Raw genomic sequence first — 16,060 nt, forward strand, 5'->3', positions numbered from 1 at the left:
CTGAATAAAGTATGGTGAAAGGATACAAGCCTGACACACCTTTCCTGATTTAAAACCATTCAGGGTCTCCTTGTTCTGTTTTAACAACTGCCTCTTGGTCTATGTACAGCTTCCTCATGAGCACAATTAGTGTTCTGGAATACCCATTTCCTACAATGTTATCCATAGTTTGTAATGACCCACACAGTTGAAAGTTTCTGCACAATAAATAAATCACAGGTAAGCATCTTTCTGGTATTCTCTGCTTTCAGCCAAGATCCATCTGACATGAGCAATGACATCCCTCATTCTATGTCCTCACTGAATCCTGCTTGGCCTCTGACAGTTCCTTGTTGATACACTGTTGTAACCCTTTTTGAATTATCTTCGGCAAAGTTTTACTTGCATGTCATATTAATATTGTTGTTGGATAATTTCCACATTCTGTTAGGAATAACAATGGAACACTGTCATATCTGACTATATCTAGTGCTGGAAAATGAAAACATGAAAAGTACCAGTAAAAAGATACTGCTATAAAATTACCCCTACCATTTTTTGCTTTCTTCAATGGCTTATCCTATTTTCTCTACAAATTTATTTTCTCTTCTGTAATAATAATTCAGCTGTCAATAGATCATTAGAAAAAAAGACCGCTGTCCTCACGTTACAGGAAAGGAACATTTAAGAAGTACTTGTTATAGTGTCTGCACATTGCTGAGTGGTACATGTACATATCTCTGTAAGAAACAACCAAGTGTTAAATTAAAAACCACACAAATAGTCCCTAACTGATCTATATACTAGAGAGGGCTTAAGAAAGTTCATGGAAAAATGGAATCAGAAGATATTGGTCTTTATTTCTATGGTCAGTAGTTCAAGCTCACCAGCTGCTCCTCAGAAACCCTATACAAGGTAGTTATGGGTCAGAATTGACTTGACAGCACTTAACAACAACAACATGGCTCTGTAGGAATCCTGGTGTGGCACTGTAGGATAAGTTCTGGACCACAATTTCAGTTCAATCCAAGGTACTCCTCGGAAACCCTATACAGTGTCACTATGAGTTAGAACTGACTAAACAGCACCTAATGACAACAGCAATAATAGCTTTGTAGGGTAAGCACTGGACTTCAAACTACAGTGTCAGCAGTTCAAGACCACCAGCCTCTTCTCAGGAGAAAAGTGAGTATTTCTGTTTTAAAAATGACTTAAAGCCTCGCAAACCCTATGTGTCAGAGCTGACTCAATGGCACCTAACAACAGCTCGATTCATATCTAGATGCTTAAGTTCTTCTGTAAACTTTATGTAAAGTTTTTGTAAACTCTCTGGAGTAGGGATTGAACAGAAATATTACATCTGTAACTCATAGCCCATCCCACCTCCTACCCTCACTCCATAACCCCACCCCTTAAATCCCTCACTTTAGTTTTGCGCTGGCAACAACTGGTTCTTCTTCCTGTGGAATCCAGAATTCTTAAGCTTCAAATTGCACCTGAATTTCAACACTGATTTTCAACTATATGTTGATATTAGAAAGCTCTTTCACTGTTGCGAAAACCCATGATAGTATGCCCTGCTTTTGTCTTTTTTGTTCTTGTTAAATGCTATCGAGTTGGTTCCGATCCATAGGGTTTCCAAGGAGTGGCTGGTGAGCTTCAGCCACCAGCCTTTGTGGTTCAAACCGACTTTGCAGTGCATGTGTTAACCCACAGCGCTTTAAGCCACGATAAATTGTTGCAGGAGAAAATGTTAGCAACCCAGATTTCAGCTGATTTGTTATGGACCACAGTATTCAAAAAGTAGTTGATGAGTCTGAAAGGTCTGCTATGGGCCAGGCAGGCCAGAGGAGGAAAGAAGCAGCGGCAGCCTTAAAGACCATAGACTTGATTCTGGTCCTGATGTCACTCAGCCTCTCTGGTCCTTCATTTCTTCATCAGCAGAATGAGAAATTTTAGCCAGGCCTTTGCTACCAGTCAAATGAACCTTACCATGGAGTTTGTTAGAAATGCAAGATCTGATGGGACTGTACAGAATCAGAATCTGCATTTTAACAAGGTACCTAGGTGAATCGTGTGCACAGTAACATCTGAAAAGCATTGAAGTAGATGATCTAAATGGTCCTTTACCAAAACCCTGTGTTAGAATAGGGGCAGAGTAGAATCCAGAGGGACACCAAGTCTGGTTAGTCTAATATTTCAGGCAAGAAAAATGGTGTGTGGTTAGTGTTGTTGTTGTTAAGTGCTGGTGAGTTGGGCCTGTATAGGGTTTCTAAGGAGCAGCTGGTGAGCTTGAATTGCAGACCTCCCAATTCAAGTGGACTTGGCAGTCCAGCCCATTAACCAACAGCGCCACACCAAGAGTCCATGTGGGTAGTAGGGGAAGGATAAAAAAGGAAGTTCTTTAAGTAAATACACCACAGCAAAGTCCTATCGCATAGACAAAGTGTGTCTGCTCTGGTTTCGTTTCCTGTAATTGCTTAGCATCCCTGGTCTTTCTCTCTCTCTTTTTTCCATATTCGCTTAATTGTGGAACTCGTGTGGCCTTTATCTTTATTTCTGGTCTTGATCTGGTTAAGGAATGCCAACCCTGTCTACAGCCAACACGAAGGTAAGCATAATGGGGGTAGCTTTGGAAAGCACCAAGAAGACAATGGGCCATTAGTTTTGAAAGGTCTTGAATGCTGGGGATGCCAGGTTCTGATCTGCTTATCTTTATTTCTTGTCTACAATACATTAAAGAGAGATTCATCAATGTGACACATCTAATATTTTAATCCTATGCAATCTATACAAATTTAAGTGTGTGGCTACTAAAGGATTGTGAAATCCATTTTTGTGTGTATTATTTTCTGTTCCTAAAGTCAAGGAGCTCTGGTAGTGTAGTGGTTATGAGTCGAGCTGCTAACCTCAAGGTCAGCAGTTCGAAACTACCAGCAGTTCCATGGGAGAAAGATGAGGCTTTCTGCTTCTGTAAAATTTTATAGCTTTGGAAACCTATACAGGGTCACTATGAGTCAGAATCGATTCCATGACACATAACCAACCACTACCACCAAAACTCAAGGAGCTCTGGTGACCAATGGTTGAGCTAAGTGAGAAGTTGACAATTCAAACCTTCCCAGCTACTCCATGGGAGAAAGCTCTGACAATTTGCTCCTATGAAGATTGTTGCTATCATGTGTTGTCCAGTCAGCTCCAACTAGTAGTGATCCTGTATAGGGTTTCTTAGGAGTGGCTGGTGGGTTTGAGCCATCAACTTTGCAGTTAGCAGTCCAGCGCTTATCCTATAGGACCGCACCAAGACTCCAGCCTAGAAAACCCTATGGGACAGTTCTACTTTGTCATATGAGTTGAAAATTAGCTAGATGATACCTGAGACAGAAACAAAATCTGAAACAAAAATGGAACCTTTTATTCGTTTTAAAGAGATCATGTTATAGATATATTGTCTGAAATCTTTTGGAGACCAAACACATGGTGCTAGAGAGAAAAGAGGAGAAGTGACCATATGGTCACTTATTCAAACTAGCTTTTGGACCTCAGAGATGTCCTATGGCATAGAATAAATCTTGTGAGTAATTTTAAAAACAATTATAACCTTCTGGGAAATCCTTAATTTGATTTCTGGCCAGGAGGACATCTCTCTCTAGGCAGCTGAATATGGAAAGTCTCAGGAGTTATGCAAAGCAGCTCATTTCCCTTTACTTGCCCCTCACCCTCTTATTCATCAGTTTCAACCCCAAGTTCTGAATCAGTCTTCTTTCCTTCAAAGCCTTGTTTCTTTTCCTTACCCTCAAGGAGCCCATAACCTGTAGTTCTCCTACATGCTTAGGGTCGTGGTTATGTGCCATCTAGTAGGTTCCCACTCAGAGTGACCCTGTAGAGGGTTGTTGAGACTGTTAATCTTTAGGGGAGTAGAAAGTCTCATCTTTCTCCCCTGGAGCTGCTGGTGAATTCAAACTACTGACCTTGCAGTTAACAGCTCAACGCATAACCTACTACGTCCCACACTATACTTGGGGGTTGTTGTTAAGTGCCCATTGAATCAGTTACAACTCATAATGATCCTGTATAGAGTTTCCAAGGAGTAACTTAGTGGGTTTGAGTCGCTATGTGGCTAGCAGTCCAGTGCTTATCCTACAAGTGCCACACAAGAACTCCATGTTTGGGGGTAGAAGTACAATATATAGTTGTTGAAGGAATAGATGAACCTCTTCCCCTTCTGATGAACTCTTTCATCTTTAAGGATCAGTAACCTTTTGGAACCTTCTTGAGATAACATTCTGCTGCCCACTGCTCCCACCATAGAAAGAAGTATTTCCCCTCTCTTTCCTCTGTACTCTTCCCATACCTCTACTGAACATTTGCCCCACCAGACTGGGAGTTTGAGGGAAGAGACCTTGTTTCTAGCACCTAGTACAGGTGTCCCTGGTTCTAAAATTCTACGAATGAAAGCAAGCACTAGGCTTCTTCTTGAAGTGGTTCCCTCCTCCTAGAGCCTGCATCCAGCTTGGACTAGATAACTAACGCCTTGTATTCATTTCCTGTCTTAAAGGCCATTTTCCCAACAAGGCTATGCCCTCAGCAGGAATGTTGCCGTGGCTCCAGGGGATTTTCTGCAATGCAAACAATCCTTGTTTTCAGAACCCCACCCCAGGAGAATCTCCTAGGATTGTGTCAAACTATAACAACTACATGAAAGTGTTAAGATTCCCACTAGTTGGGGGAGGAAGCTGTGCACCTCTTTATTCTCCATTTTGTACCAGGACACACATGCTTACTCACACAGAGCAAGCTCACTGAGCTTCTATGCTCTTATCATGATCAGGGCAGGTGTCCGTTCTAGAAAACCCTATTAGCTGTGAGGGCACTGGCAGAAAGAGCTTCAGACTAAGACAACTTGGACACAATTCTTTATATCCCTAAGATGTGGTCTGGACTCTGGTGTCACCCCCTCTGCCCTCTGTTAAGATGGGCCCACTATACCCTGGTCATCCATTGGCTTGGGTGCAGTCACTGGATGAGAAGAACTCATTCCCTTCACCCCAGGGAATGAGTCCCATCAAAAATCCTTCTTGGGCATCTGAAGGTTTAGGAAAATATCAGGGAATGTTGGGTGAATAAAATCAGATTTCCAAGATGAAGCTTGCTTCTTGAAAGAAGAAACAGATTCCAGACTCTACTGAAATTGTCATCTGCTTCCTTTGTGTCAGAATCTTAGGCTATGACTTGAGCACAGAAAACCTTTCAGAGAAGTTGATAGATACGCTGGCCCCTCTCATGAAGAAATTGTGCATGTGCACAAAACATTATATTTACATATGATTTTAGGGGATTTGTGGATCCAGGCTAAAATTCTCTGGTCTTGAGTTGAATTTCTAATCAAATCCCATGGGAAGAGATGTTACCTTTGGAATTCCCCTTCAGGGCAAGAGTTGGGAGTAGGTGATTGAATGTGTCCTTGAACATGATTAGGGCCATCCTTTACCCACTCTGATGACTGAGCCACAATTAGTAAAAATCCAACACAAAGGTCACCAACAAGGGCTTTCTTGTGAGGGGTCTTTACTCTCCTTGTATAGATATAAGATTAAGTGGATTACTGAGATATTTGGTTGCTCCATTTTTTTCTTTGGAGGAACTCCAGGTGTAATTCATCCAGAAGAAACCTGCATTTAGACTTTAAAAGGAACATTTGGCAGGTCTCAGCCTAGGGCTCAGAGGTGGTCTCCCCCACTGAGAACAAACTAGAGATTCCTTTGCTTCATAATTATATAGCTGAGCTGTTGTGACAGAGATTATAGAGCCTGTAAATCTATAAAATTTACAACCTGGCCCTTTACAGAAACAGTTTGCTGACCCCTGATTTATAGGAACATAGAAGAGACAACACCTCACCTTAGTAAAAAGTCAGTGAGGTGACATTTTAGCTGGGCTCACATTGCTACTAATGGTGCCTTAAAGTTTTCAGTCTACACTTTCAACTTGGAGTTCCTTGAAGTCCCTGAGAAGAAATGCCAGTCCATCCAGAAAGACCCAATGAGGTCTCATGGTAGAATTGGAAAACTTGGAGACAGTTCAGTGTGGGGTAGACGCAGCTTTAGAGGTTCTGGCACAGGTAGCGTTTCTGCATATGATTGAGGAATATTAAAGGTAGGGCAAGGGGGATCCCAGACTCTCTAGCTGTGCTTGAAACAGGAATTTTGGGTTTCATGTTTCATACATCATCACTGAAATATTGGCTCATTAGGGATTCTTTGGTTTCCAATGCACAGATCCCCATTCAAACAAGCTTAAGTCTCAGTGAGAAATGTATGGTTTGGATACTAAAATGTGTGATTTCTCACAAAACTACACACAGGAAGACAGACCTCAGGAGTAACAGAGACAAAAAGTAAGGAGCCGCCAAGAGTGGTGCCCTCAACCCTCTCTGTCTGAGCATCCAGTTTCTGCTTCTCTGTGTGCATCTACTCCATGCACTGCTCTCCCTAGACCAGCATCCCTGCTTCTCAAACCCCCCCCCCGGCTCACATAGGTCACCCAGTTCATAGTATCAGACTTTGAGCAACCAGAATTGCAGCTCTGAATTCCATTCAATCTCCCAGGAGAACAAATCTGGCTTGTCCAGTTGCATTCTCCTTGTCTGATCAACTGTGGCAGAGGTGTGAATGTGTGTAAGTGTGTGTGTGTGTATGTGTGAGAGTGAATGAGAATTGTTGAGAAGTGCCATTGAGTCAGTTCCGACTCATACTATGTGGGGGTTCTTGTGTGTGTGCTTGTGTGAATGTATATGTGCACCTATGCGAGTGTGAGGGTGTTTTTGTGTGTGAGTGTGTGTGCAGGGAGGGTGTGGTGGATTACACATATCTGGCAGAGCCTATCCCTTATGAGTGAGTGCAGGGCAGGTCCCAGAGAAGTGAGCAGAGACTGGAAAGATCTTCCAAGAATGTCCGTCACTGATATCATCCTGTTTAAGGCTTATGGGGTGACCTGGCCCTGCCAAAATAGAAAGACTGAATAAATAACTCCCTCTCCCCTTCCTGCTATCCTATTTATTTCTCCTTTTGCCCTGAAAGAATTGTAAGGATACATGCCGTAGCCAGATCAACCACATGGTATTATTATTATTTCTTAAAAATCACCAGGTATTATTATTATGATAAAAATGGAAGCTATTTCTTTATTGATGAGGCTTTGTCCTTCTTTATATAGTCTGGCAAGGGTGTATCAAGATTTTCAAGGAATCCTTGCTGATGCAGCAGAAAGCCAGCAGCTTGGTCAAGTTTGGACAGAACTCCATACCTTGTTCCAACTCATGGATACACTCCGGACAAACCCCAAGAGAATTGTAGGTATGCGGCATCTCTGTATGCTCACCTGTCATGTGTCACCCTCTTACCTCATTCATCAGCGAAATTGACAATAGGAAAGGGTGGGGTACTTGGTGGGAAAGACCCCAGAGGAGGCAGAATGGGTTGGGATATAGAAGTGGTGTGAGGATTCACCTTGGTGACGATGTCTTTTCTTCCGATCAGAATAGAAGGGAGGAAGATGAGAAGGAGGACAGCTCTCAGCCCAGTAAAATCCAGAGATAGAAAAAGAATGCTAAGTGAGATCATGCCCTGGGAAGTTAAATAGAAGAAAGAGGTGCGAATTTCTTTCATAAGTAGTGGAACAGCTTGCATAAGTGTTCAAGAGAGCGCACACGCATGTAGAAGCAATGCTAAATAACATTAAGGTCCTACAGGAGGTCAGAGATGATACATTTATCATGGCATAGACATGTGCAATTGTATGATTTTTATCTAGTAATATTCAGCATCCCAGGCACTGAGGCAGAGAGGGTGGAGTGAGGATGGATGCAGGGCTGGGGTTTGTGAGGAGGTGCCACACAGAAGGTCAAAGAGGCAAGGGGGTTGAAAATGGTGATTAGACTACAGGCTCAGGCTGCAATCAGATGGAAGAGAAGCCAGAAGAACTGAGATGGGGTAGGAGTAATGGAGGCACACCAGAGCAGAAGTCTCAGTGTGTCCAAGTAGCCTGAGTCAAAGGCTGAGAAAATACATGAGAAGGAAAGATTGATGACTATGATGAACAGTGAGATATCCAAAGTCAGGAGATCAAAGATAGGAAATCCCCGTCTTGTGGCCAGGGTGGTTGAAGTGGAGCAGATGGTGAGGAAAACATGATGAGGAGATGAGGAGATGAAGGAGACAAGAGGTCAGGCTGTTAGGTGAGTCGCCACATGAATACTAAGGCTATAGAGGACAGGACGATGGCATGTGTTGTTAGGTGCCATCGAGTTGGTTTCACCTCATAATCACTCCAATTCACAACAGAATGAAGCACTGACTAGTCCTGTGCCATTCTCACAATTGTTGCTGCCACAGTGTCAGCCCATCTCATTGAGAATTTTCCTATTTTTCCCTGACCCTCCACTTGAGCAAGCATGGTATCCTTCTCCAGAGACTGGTCCCTCCTGACAACACATCTAAAGTACAAGAGACCAAGCCTCACCATCCTGGCTTCCAGGTAGCTGTACTGACAGGTAATGCAGCAGTGAGAAATGGTCATTGCCACCAGGCTCGGAAAGCCAAAACCCTGACTAAACAAACAAACCAAACCCACTGCCACCAAGTGGATTCGGATTCATAGTAACTCTCTATATAGGGTTTCTGAGGTGGTGGTGGCTGTGTGCCGAGGAGTTGGTTCTGACACTTAGAGGCCCGGCATAGGGTTTCCAAGGCTGTAAATCTTTACAGGAACAGAAAGACTCATCTTTCTCCCATGAAACAGCTGGTACTTTCAAGCTGCTCACCTTGAAGTTAGCAGCCTGACTTGTAACCACTACACTATCACTGTAAATCATCTTTCTCCTGTGGAGTGGCTGGTGGGTTTGAACTGCCAACATTGATGTTAGCACCACCAGGGCAGTGGTGAACAGTGATAAGAAGAAAGGAACCCTCCCTCCTATGTGCCTCTGTTTCCTGGGGGGAAATAAGAAACAAACAGAAACCAATGACAGTAACAACAAATTTCTTTTAAAGGGTAAGTGGCTATTTTGTGGTTGCTCCATCTGCAGCAGGCCTGGGCAGAGGACTAATTTAGTGTCCTCCACATGAAGGGCTGCTGGTTGGGGAAGGCTGTTCACAGTAGAATGGGGCTCTGAGGCAGCCTAGGAAGCAGTGTGGAGCTGCTGAGAGGTGTGCATTGCTAGGAGTGGATGCAGGAGTGAGCCTGGATGTGGGGTCGGGGAGTGAAGGGAGTGCATTATACAGTTGTCCTTAGAGAACAACAGAGGTGATGGAGGGATCTACCAGGGTGATGAGAGGGGCTCCTGGAAAATCCAGCTGTGAGGGAGGAGAAGAATGGAGAGAATCAGAATCTCTCACCCCACTCAACATCCAGCAGATGTGTTTGAGCGCCCATTGTGTGCCAGGCACGGTTCTAAACTCTGGATGGAGAGATGAGTTCTGCCCTCAAGGGCTTATAGTACAGAAGCAGAAAGGGATGAGTAAACAGACAATGACGTGTGTGTGTGTGTGTGTGTGTGTGTGTGTGTGTGTTTTGGGGCTCAAGGGATCAGGCCTCAGGGGAATTAGGATGGAAAACATCTTCAAAGAGAATCTGGTCTGGTCTTCCACCCATTTCTCCATCTTCTCCCACTGCTGAAACAGTGTTCAAATTGGTGAATTAAAATGATTTAATTACATTAATTATTTCCAAAATAGTGAAGCATATGCTTTATGTAGTAATTTTCTACAATCCAGATCGCAAGCACTGCATTCTTTGCTGCCTAGAAGAGTTTATTTTAGTTAGCCCAAGTTTGGAAGACCTTATAAGGTATGAGCACAATTAGCATTTTAAGGATAAGAAAGAAGGGGAAGAATCAGCCAGAAAGTGACCTTTTTTTCAAAGTTAAATAAACAGAGGAGAGCATGGGCTGTCTAGCTCCTGGAATGACGTCTCCCCCGTTGACCCAGAGGAATCCTTGGTAAGAGGACACTTTCATTGAAGTGTCTGATTATCAAAGTCAGTCTGGCTGAGAGGATGTTTAGAAAAAGTCATTTCAAACCACCATTTCTTTGTGGTCTTTATAATGAGTAGTGTTCTTAAGTGCCATTGAGTCAGTTCTGGTTTCAACTTATAATGAATCTGTATAGGGTTTCTGAGGAGTGGCTGGGGGGTTTGAACCATCAACCTGTGGCTCAAACTGACCTTGCAGTCCAGTACATTTTCCTGCAGTGCCACGTCAGGACTCCATAAGGCATATGTTGTTGTTAAGTGCTGGAGAGTCAATTCTGACCCATAACGATCCTGTATAAGGTTTATAAGGAGCAGCTGGTGAGCTTGAACCACCAACCTTACAGTTCAAATGGCTTTGCAGTCTGATGCATTAACCCACAGCACCACACCATAATGCATATATGAGAACCAAAATCCCTACATCTTAACCCAAAACAAGATCCCTGGGTGGTGCAAATAGTTTGTGCTTAACTACTAAAGTCTAAAGGTTGTGGTTTGAACCCAACCACTAGTGCCACAGAAGAAAATCCTGGCAACTTGTTTCTATACAATTATAGTCAAGAAAACCCTGTGGACCAGTTCTATTCTGTCATCCAATGGGTCACCAGGAGTTGGGGCTGACCTAACAACAACAAGCTTGGTTTATGTTTTGTTTCACTTTTAGCCCAAAAGCAGGACTCATTTTGAATGGCATACAAGGTGATTCCTTCTGAAGTCTGTAAGCTTTGGGGAAATTTCCTGAGAGGAGGGTAGCTTAGAGGGTCTAGAGAGGAAGGGTCAGGAAATACCAGCTAAGACTTCCCAAAGAAGTCTGGGAGCAGAAACTCTGCATAACCCCTGACCTGCATGATTGTGACAGGGTGGTAGGGACCATCCCCAAGTAAGGGACACAATCCCTGAAGAAGCCTCAGGTGCAGGTCTGAAGCCCATGACCGTAACACCATAGATTATTTAAGCATCTAAGAGTCACCTGTCTTAGACAGGTGAACAAAAAATCCTAAGCCTGAAGCTGCAGTGGTGTGTGCTTTTGCCTGTCCCAGTCAGTCACCTGGGAAAGTATGCTGATGGGTGAACCAGGCAGCATCTTCCTTTCATAGCAAACCTGTAGTACTGCATTCTCAGCAGAAGAGGATTAATGGTAAAGACCAGACATGAAGTGCCCCCCCACCCCCACCCCAAGCAAACTCTGTGGTCTCTCAATCATCTTTAAAACACCTCCTTCCTGTGAGCCGCAAGCATTCTCTCTGGCTTCCCTCCCACCGCCCCTCAGCTCTGTGGGCCACAGCAACTCCCTGTCCCCCAGCCTTCTCAGTGATGAGAACAAGTAGAACCACATTTTAAACTAAATTTACTTTTCTTTCCTCAGGCCCCCAGTTCACATTTCTCCCTCAGGAGTTTAGGGAAACTTCTGTCTGGTATTGGCCACCTCTCACACTTTGGGGCTCCCTTCCTCGGGTGTGTTGTTGAACCAGCACGTTCCTGTTCTCTTCTCTAGGGCCCCAGCAGCCTAGTTACCTGGGTGGTATTTTGTGTGATGTTTTATATCGCTTTCTGTGCTGTTATCCTCTCCAGCAAGATACGAGTATTTGTATGTAAGATCAGGTGAGTAAGTTAAAGAATAACTAAGAGTAAATAGTCACAGGGGTCCTGACTCTCGGGTCAAGACAACAGGCATTTATTGGGTGCCTCCTGCCATTCATAGACTTTTGGACTAGGCCTTAGCTTGATGTCAGGCTCCAATGCTTGGTGTCAGAAAGAGATGACCTCTAGTGATATATCTGTGAGACCAGTGTTGTTAGGAATGGGATGTAAAAAACGCAGGATCCAGAACCCCCTACTCTCAAGAGGCTTAGTGTGTGTGTGTTTGTGTGTGTTAAGGTGGTGTTTCTGGAGATGGGAGTATAACATAAGGCTGCACATAAAGGAGGGACAAAGAAAAGTACAGTTGAGCTGGCATCACAAGGGAAAGAGGAAAGGAAGAAACTGGGTTTGGAAGCTGATAATACTTATAAAAAATAAAAGAAGAGAAGAATGAAACAGAGTATGTATGCCCTCCCAGAGCGCTTCAGAATTAGTCTTGGGACCCAGTCCTGTGTTCTGGTCCCCGTTTCGAGCCTCTCCCATACAAAGTGTAGTGACACTGGGCTACCAGGAGGCCCAACTTTAAGGAGTACCATCCAAGGAGCTCTGGTAGCGTAGTGGTTACGAATCGGGCTGCGAACCATAAGGTCAGCAGTTCGAAACTACCAGCTGCTCCGCGGGAGAAAGATGAGGCTTTCTACTCCCGTAAGGATTTACACCCTCGGAAACCTTGTACAGGGTCGCTATGGGTCGGAACCGACTCGAAGGCACTTAACAACAACAACAACAATCCATGATGAGAAAGTCTGCTGTGAGACAGAATTTCAGGGCTGGTCCTCCTGTCCCTCTTGCATGGCCAGTCCTTGGTTGATTGTTCTGCAAGAGGAAATTACCAACAAAATCAAACTGACAAGTTTAGAAATGGCCAAGGATGGCTGTCAAACTCTCAGGAGACAGGCCTCTTGGCTACTTAGCTGAGGGGGGCGACTTTGGGTGGAAGAGGAGGAGAGTGAGGGATCAGGAAGGAGTAGGGGCATTTGATGACTCAAGCCAGTTAAAGAAGAACACAGAGATAAGCTGTCAGCTGCGCTTTCTGAGATGCTGGGAGACGGAGATGACTCTTTCTACACAAATGAAACACTTTCCCTTAATGTTGAAATGACTTATAGGGATCTGGGCCCCTAACCCTCTTTTCTAGCCAACTGCAGGCTGAGAGATGGCCCTAGAGCAGACAGAGGAGATGGGCGCTGGTGAGAATCCCCTGAGATGGCTAAGAGTATTATCAATGCAATCAGAAGAAGCACAGATTGAGTGCTCACTATTTCCAAACCTGGGAACTACAACAATCCTATAAAGTAGATGTGAGGAAACTAACTGTTGGGAGAGCTTTATGTCTCTACTTATAAAGAAATTCTTGCTTCCACCTGGTTGGACCATACCTGGAGAAATTGTAACTTCCTTGTCTCCTAATGGGCATAACAAATCAAGCCCAGGCAATAGGTCTTCTCCTCTTTTTTACTTGAAGATTCTTCTACTCAAAACAGCCTCATAGTTCTCTTAACTCATATCACTGCCCTGTGCTTAGAACCTGAGAGGAGATGACGGAAGTACAAAGAAGGGTCCTAAACACCAAGACAACCACAGTGTGGACAAGCACACATCTCCTCTAACCTCTAGATTAGGGTTTCTCAAACTCAGCACCATTGACATTTGGGCTGGGTAACTCTCTGTAGGGCTGTGTAGGCCTCCGTCTCTTACATAAGTCCCTTTACACATCCTGTGCATTGCAAGACCTTTGGTAGCATCTCTGGTTCTTACTGATTATCTACCAGTAACACCTCATATGCATTTGAGTTATGAGAATATTAAAAGTACCATGGACTGCCAAAAGAACAAAGCAACCTGTGTTGGAAGACGTACAGTCAGAGTGCTCCTTGGAAACCAGGATGGCCAGATTATGTCTTTCATACTTCAGACATACTATCAGAAAGGACCAGTCCCGGAGAAGGACACAATACTTGGTAAAGTGGAGGATCAGAAAAAAAGAGAAAGATTCCCTACAAGATGGATTGGCACAGTGGCAGAAGCAATGGGCTCAAGTGTAGCAATGATTGTGAGGTTGGGCAGTGTTTCATCCTGTTGTGTATAGGGTCACTGAGTTGGCACCAACTTGATGGCTCCTATCAACAACAACATCTCTCCAGTTATGACAACCACAATGCTAATTTGCCAAAATCCCTTGGACCCAAAAATCTTTCCTCTCCAATTCCTCCCACCTGGATAAGAACAATTGTCCTCAACAAATCCCACAAAGCATATAATGTGCCCCTCAGACTTGCTTGTTTTCATTCAGTAGTAAGTGTTGTGACAGGAATGATGACCTATAGGAGTTCCTGGTGCTCCCAGAGGACCCATAACCAATGCCTTCTTCTGAGATTGGAAACATTTGTAATCAATTCTAGCAGTTTCATTTTTCATTAACCTATTTCCCCTTCAACATCCTTCTTTTTCTCTCATTTACATGCAGGAAAAAGACTGCAAATTCAGGATATCCTAAAGGATGAAGAAACAATGAAGCTATTTCTCATAAAAATCATCGGCCTTTCTGATTCAGTTGTGGACCTTCTGATGATTCCCAAGTCCATCCAGAGCAGGTAGGTGGTTGTGAGAGATCAGTGGCCCCAGAGTGAAGGGCAAGAAAAGGCCGTTAGTGAGTACCAGTGCAGAAAGAAGAACTGGTGTTGGGCTGTAGGATCAGTACTGGACTGCTAAACACAAAGGTGGCAGTTCAAACCCACCATCTGCTCCTTGGAAACCCACTACTGGGTCGCTATGAGTCAGAACTGACTGTACAGCACTTAACCACAACAACAGCGCAGGAAGAGGCGAGGTAGCCTTAGCTTTCTTTTTTCTTGTTTTCACATTCAGAACCCATGATCCCTGCCACATACTCAGAAAAACACCTGGGAGTCACATGTGATGAGGAACATTCACATAAGAGTTGAAGCAGTACAAATCTTGGCAAAGTTCTAAAATCTGATTTTTATAATTGGAAGAAACATTAGAGACACCTTCTCTCTCTCTCTCTTTTAAACTGTTTTATTGTGAATTATGTGTTAGTTTACATGGGAGAACATTAGTTTTACATTCAGCCTATCATATATCATTCCATTGCCATGGTTACAATCCCCTCCATGTATCATCAACTAACCAAAGGGTATACACTACAAGCCTGCCCCCCAGTCGTCAGCACACAGCCCCTCTCCCTCTCTGGGTCTAAAGCCCCCAGCCATTCCATCTCTCCATGTCATTGTCTCTGCCTCCATCTCTGGCGTTACTGCTTCTCTGGATAGGGTCCCGCTCTCCGCTCTTCTCCCTTGATGGTCCCAGAGACCTACGCTCCTAGAATGCAAAGTTAATCACACCCCTTCTTGCTACAAAACATCTACCTTTACATTCACAACCCTCACAATCAGTCCTGATAACAATTATTAACTATTGTATCACAAGAGACCTATCCACATTTCCTTTCATCAGCCCCGCCTAGATAGATTGGATACTACTCAGTGGAGATTCTACCTTCCTCCATGCCTTCTGGATCTAGGTTCCCTCTTGAAAACTTGTAATCCAGTCACTTCTTGCCTTTGTAGCACCCCAATTTTGGGTAGCCAATGTCCAAGTTGCCCATCCCTGTCTACTCTGTATATGGACGGGGTGGAAATGATCCTTGCTGTAAAGACTTGTTCCCTTTTTTGAGCTACTGCACCCATAGGTGTAGGTCAAGTTCATCAAACTGTATCAGATTACTCTTTTTTTCCTCTTCTTTCTTTTTCTTGTTAAGCTCTGATCATCCAGTCATTGAAGCCAGGTCAAGTGTATTATCTGCAAGTGTAGGTGTTCTTAGGCATATTCCCTCTCTTCTTATCAGCTGGACGCTTCACTCTCCACTCTAGTCCTCTGTGGCTATGTCACACTCTGGGCCCAAGAACCCCCAGGTCTTGCCACACTGCTAGCCAACCAAGTCTCCACCCAGGTTCACAGGAGTCTATTGAAGGGCTTAGTTCAAAGCTTCTTTGCTGTTTTTCCCTCACTTCCCCTTATCAGTGATGAACGTGGTCACCAATCAGAGCGTGTATTCCCATTGAGTCTTAGTCTTGGAGGGGAGTTTGCTCTGAGGGGGCCCAACCATTTGCCTTGATGTCTCCTGGGCGAGCAACTTGCTTGTTCTTGTAGTAATCAGTCAGTTTGCTGTTATTGTTTTGTATTTTTCCTGTCGGTCTATCTTTCAAGAGGTATCTTCTGTTGTTCTAGCTGCTCCAGGCTGGTCTGCCCATCCTTTCAAGTGGAAATTTCCCACCTCTGAAGATTCTGGATGCTGTTCAGGATTCCACCTATAGTCTTGTGGAATGCAGAGGCGCCACAGGAAGCCTCCTTCGCTGGGCAAGCTTTAGCTCTATTTTAGGTATTCCAT

At 44.1% G+C, this 16,060-nt stretch overlaps 1 protein-coding gene across 1 annotated transcript in view; it reads left to right on the top strand.

Annotated features, from left to right (window-relative positions):
* The window catches only part of ABCA4 (ATP-binding cassette, sub-family A (ABC1), member 4), a gene marked incomplete at its 5' end in the record, with an annotated part of 210,699 nt that overhangs the window by 9,186 nt on the left and 185,453 nt on the right, over positions 1-16,060 (top strand). Inside the window, 5 exon segments of the mRNA XM_006831046.1 lie at positions 2,497-2,590; positions 4,538-4,685; positions 7,195-7,334; positions 14,117-14,215; positions 14,218-14,243. Coding sequence (XP_006831109.1) covers positions 2,497-2,590; positions 4,538-4,685; positions 7,195-7,334; positions 14,117-14,215; positions 14,218-14,243 — 507 coding nt within the window.

Source organism: Chrysochloris asiatica, unplaced genomic scaffold (genome assembly GCF_000296735.1).
Source record: "Chrysochloris asiatica unplaced genomic scaffold, ChrAsi1.0 scaffold00002, whole genome shotgun sequence".
Taxonomy (NCBI): domain Eukaryota; kingdom Metazoa; phylum Chordata; class Mammalia; order Afrosoricida; family Chrysochloridae; genus Chrysochloris; species Chrysochloris asiatica.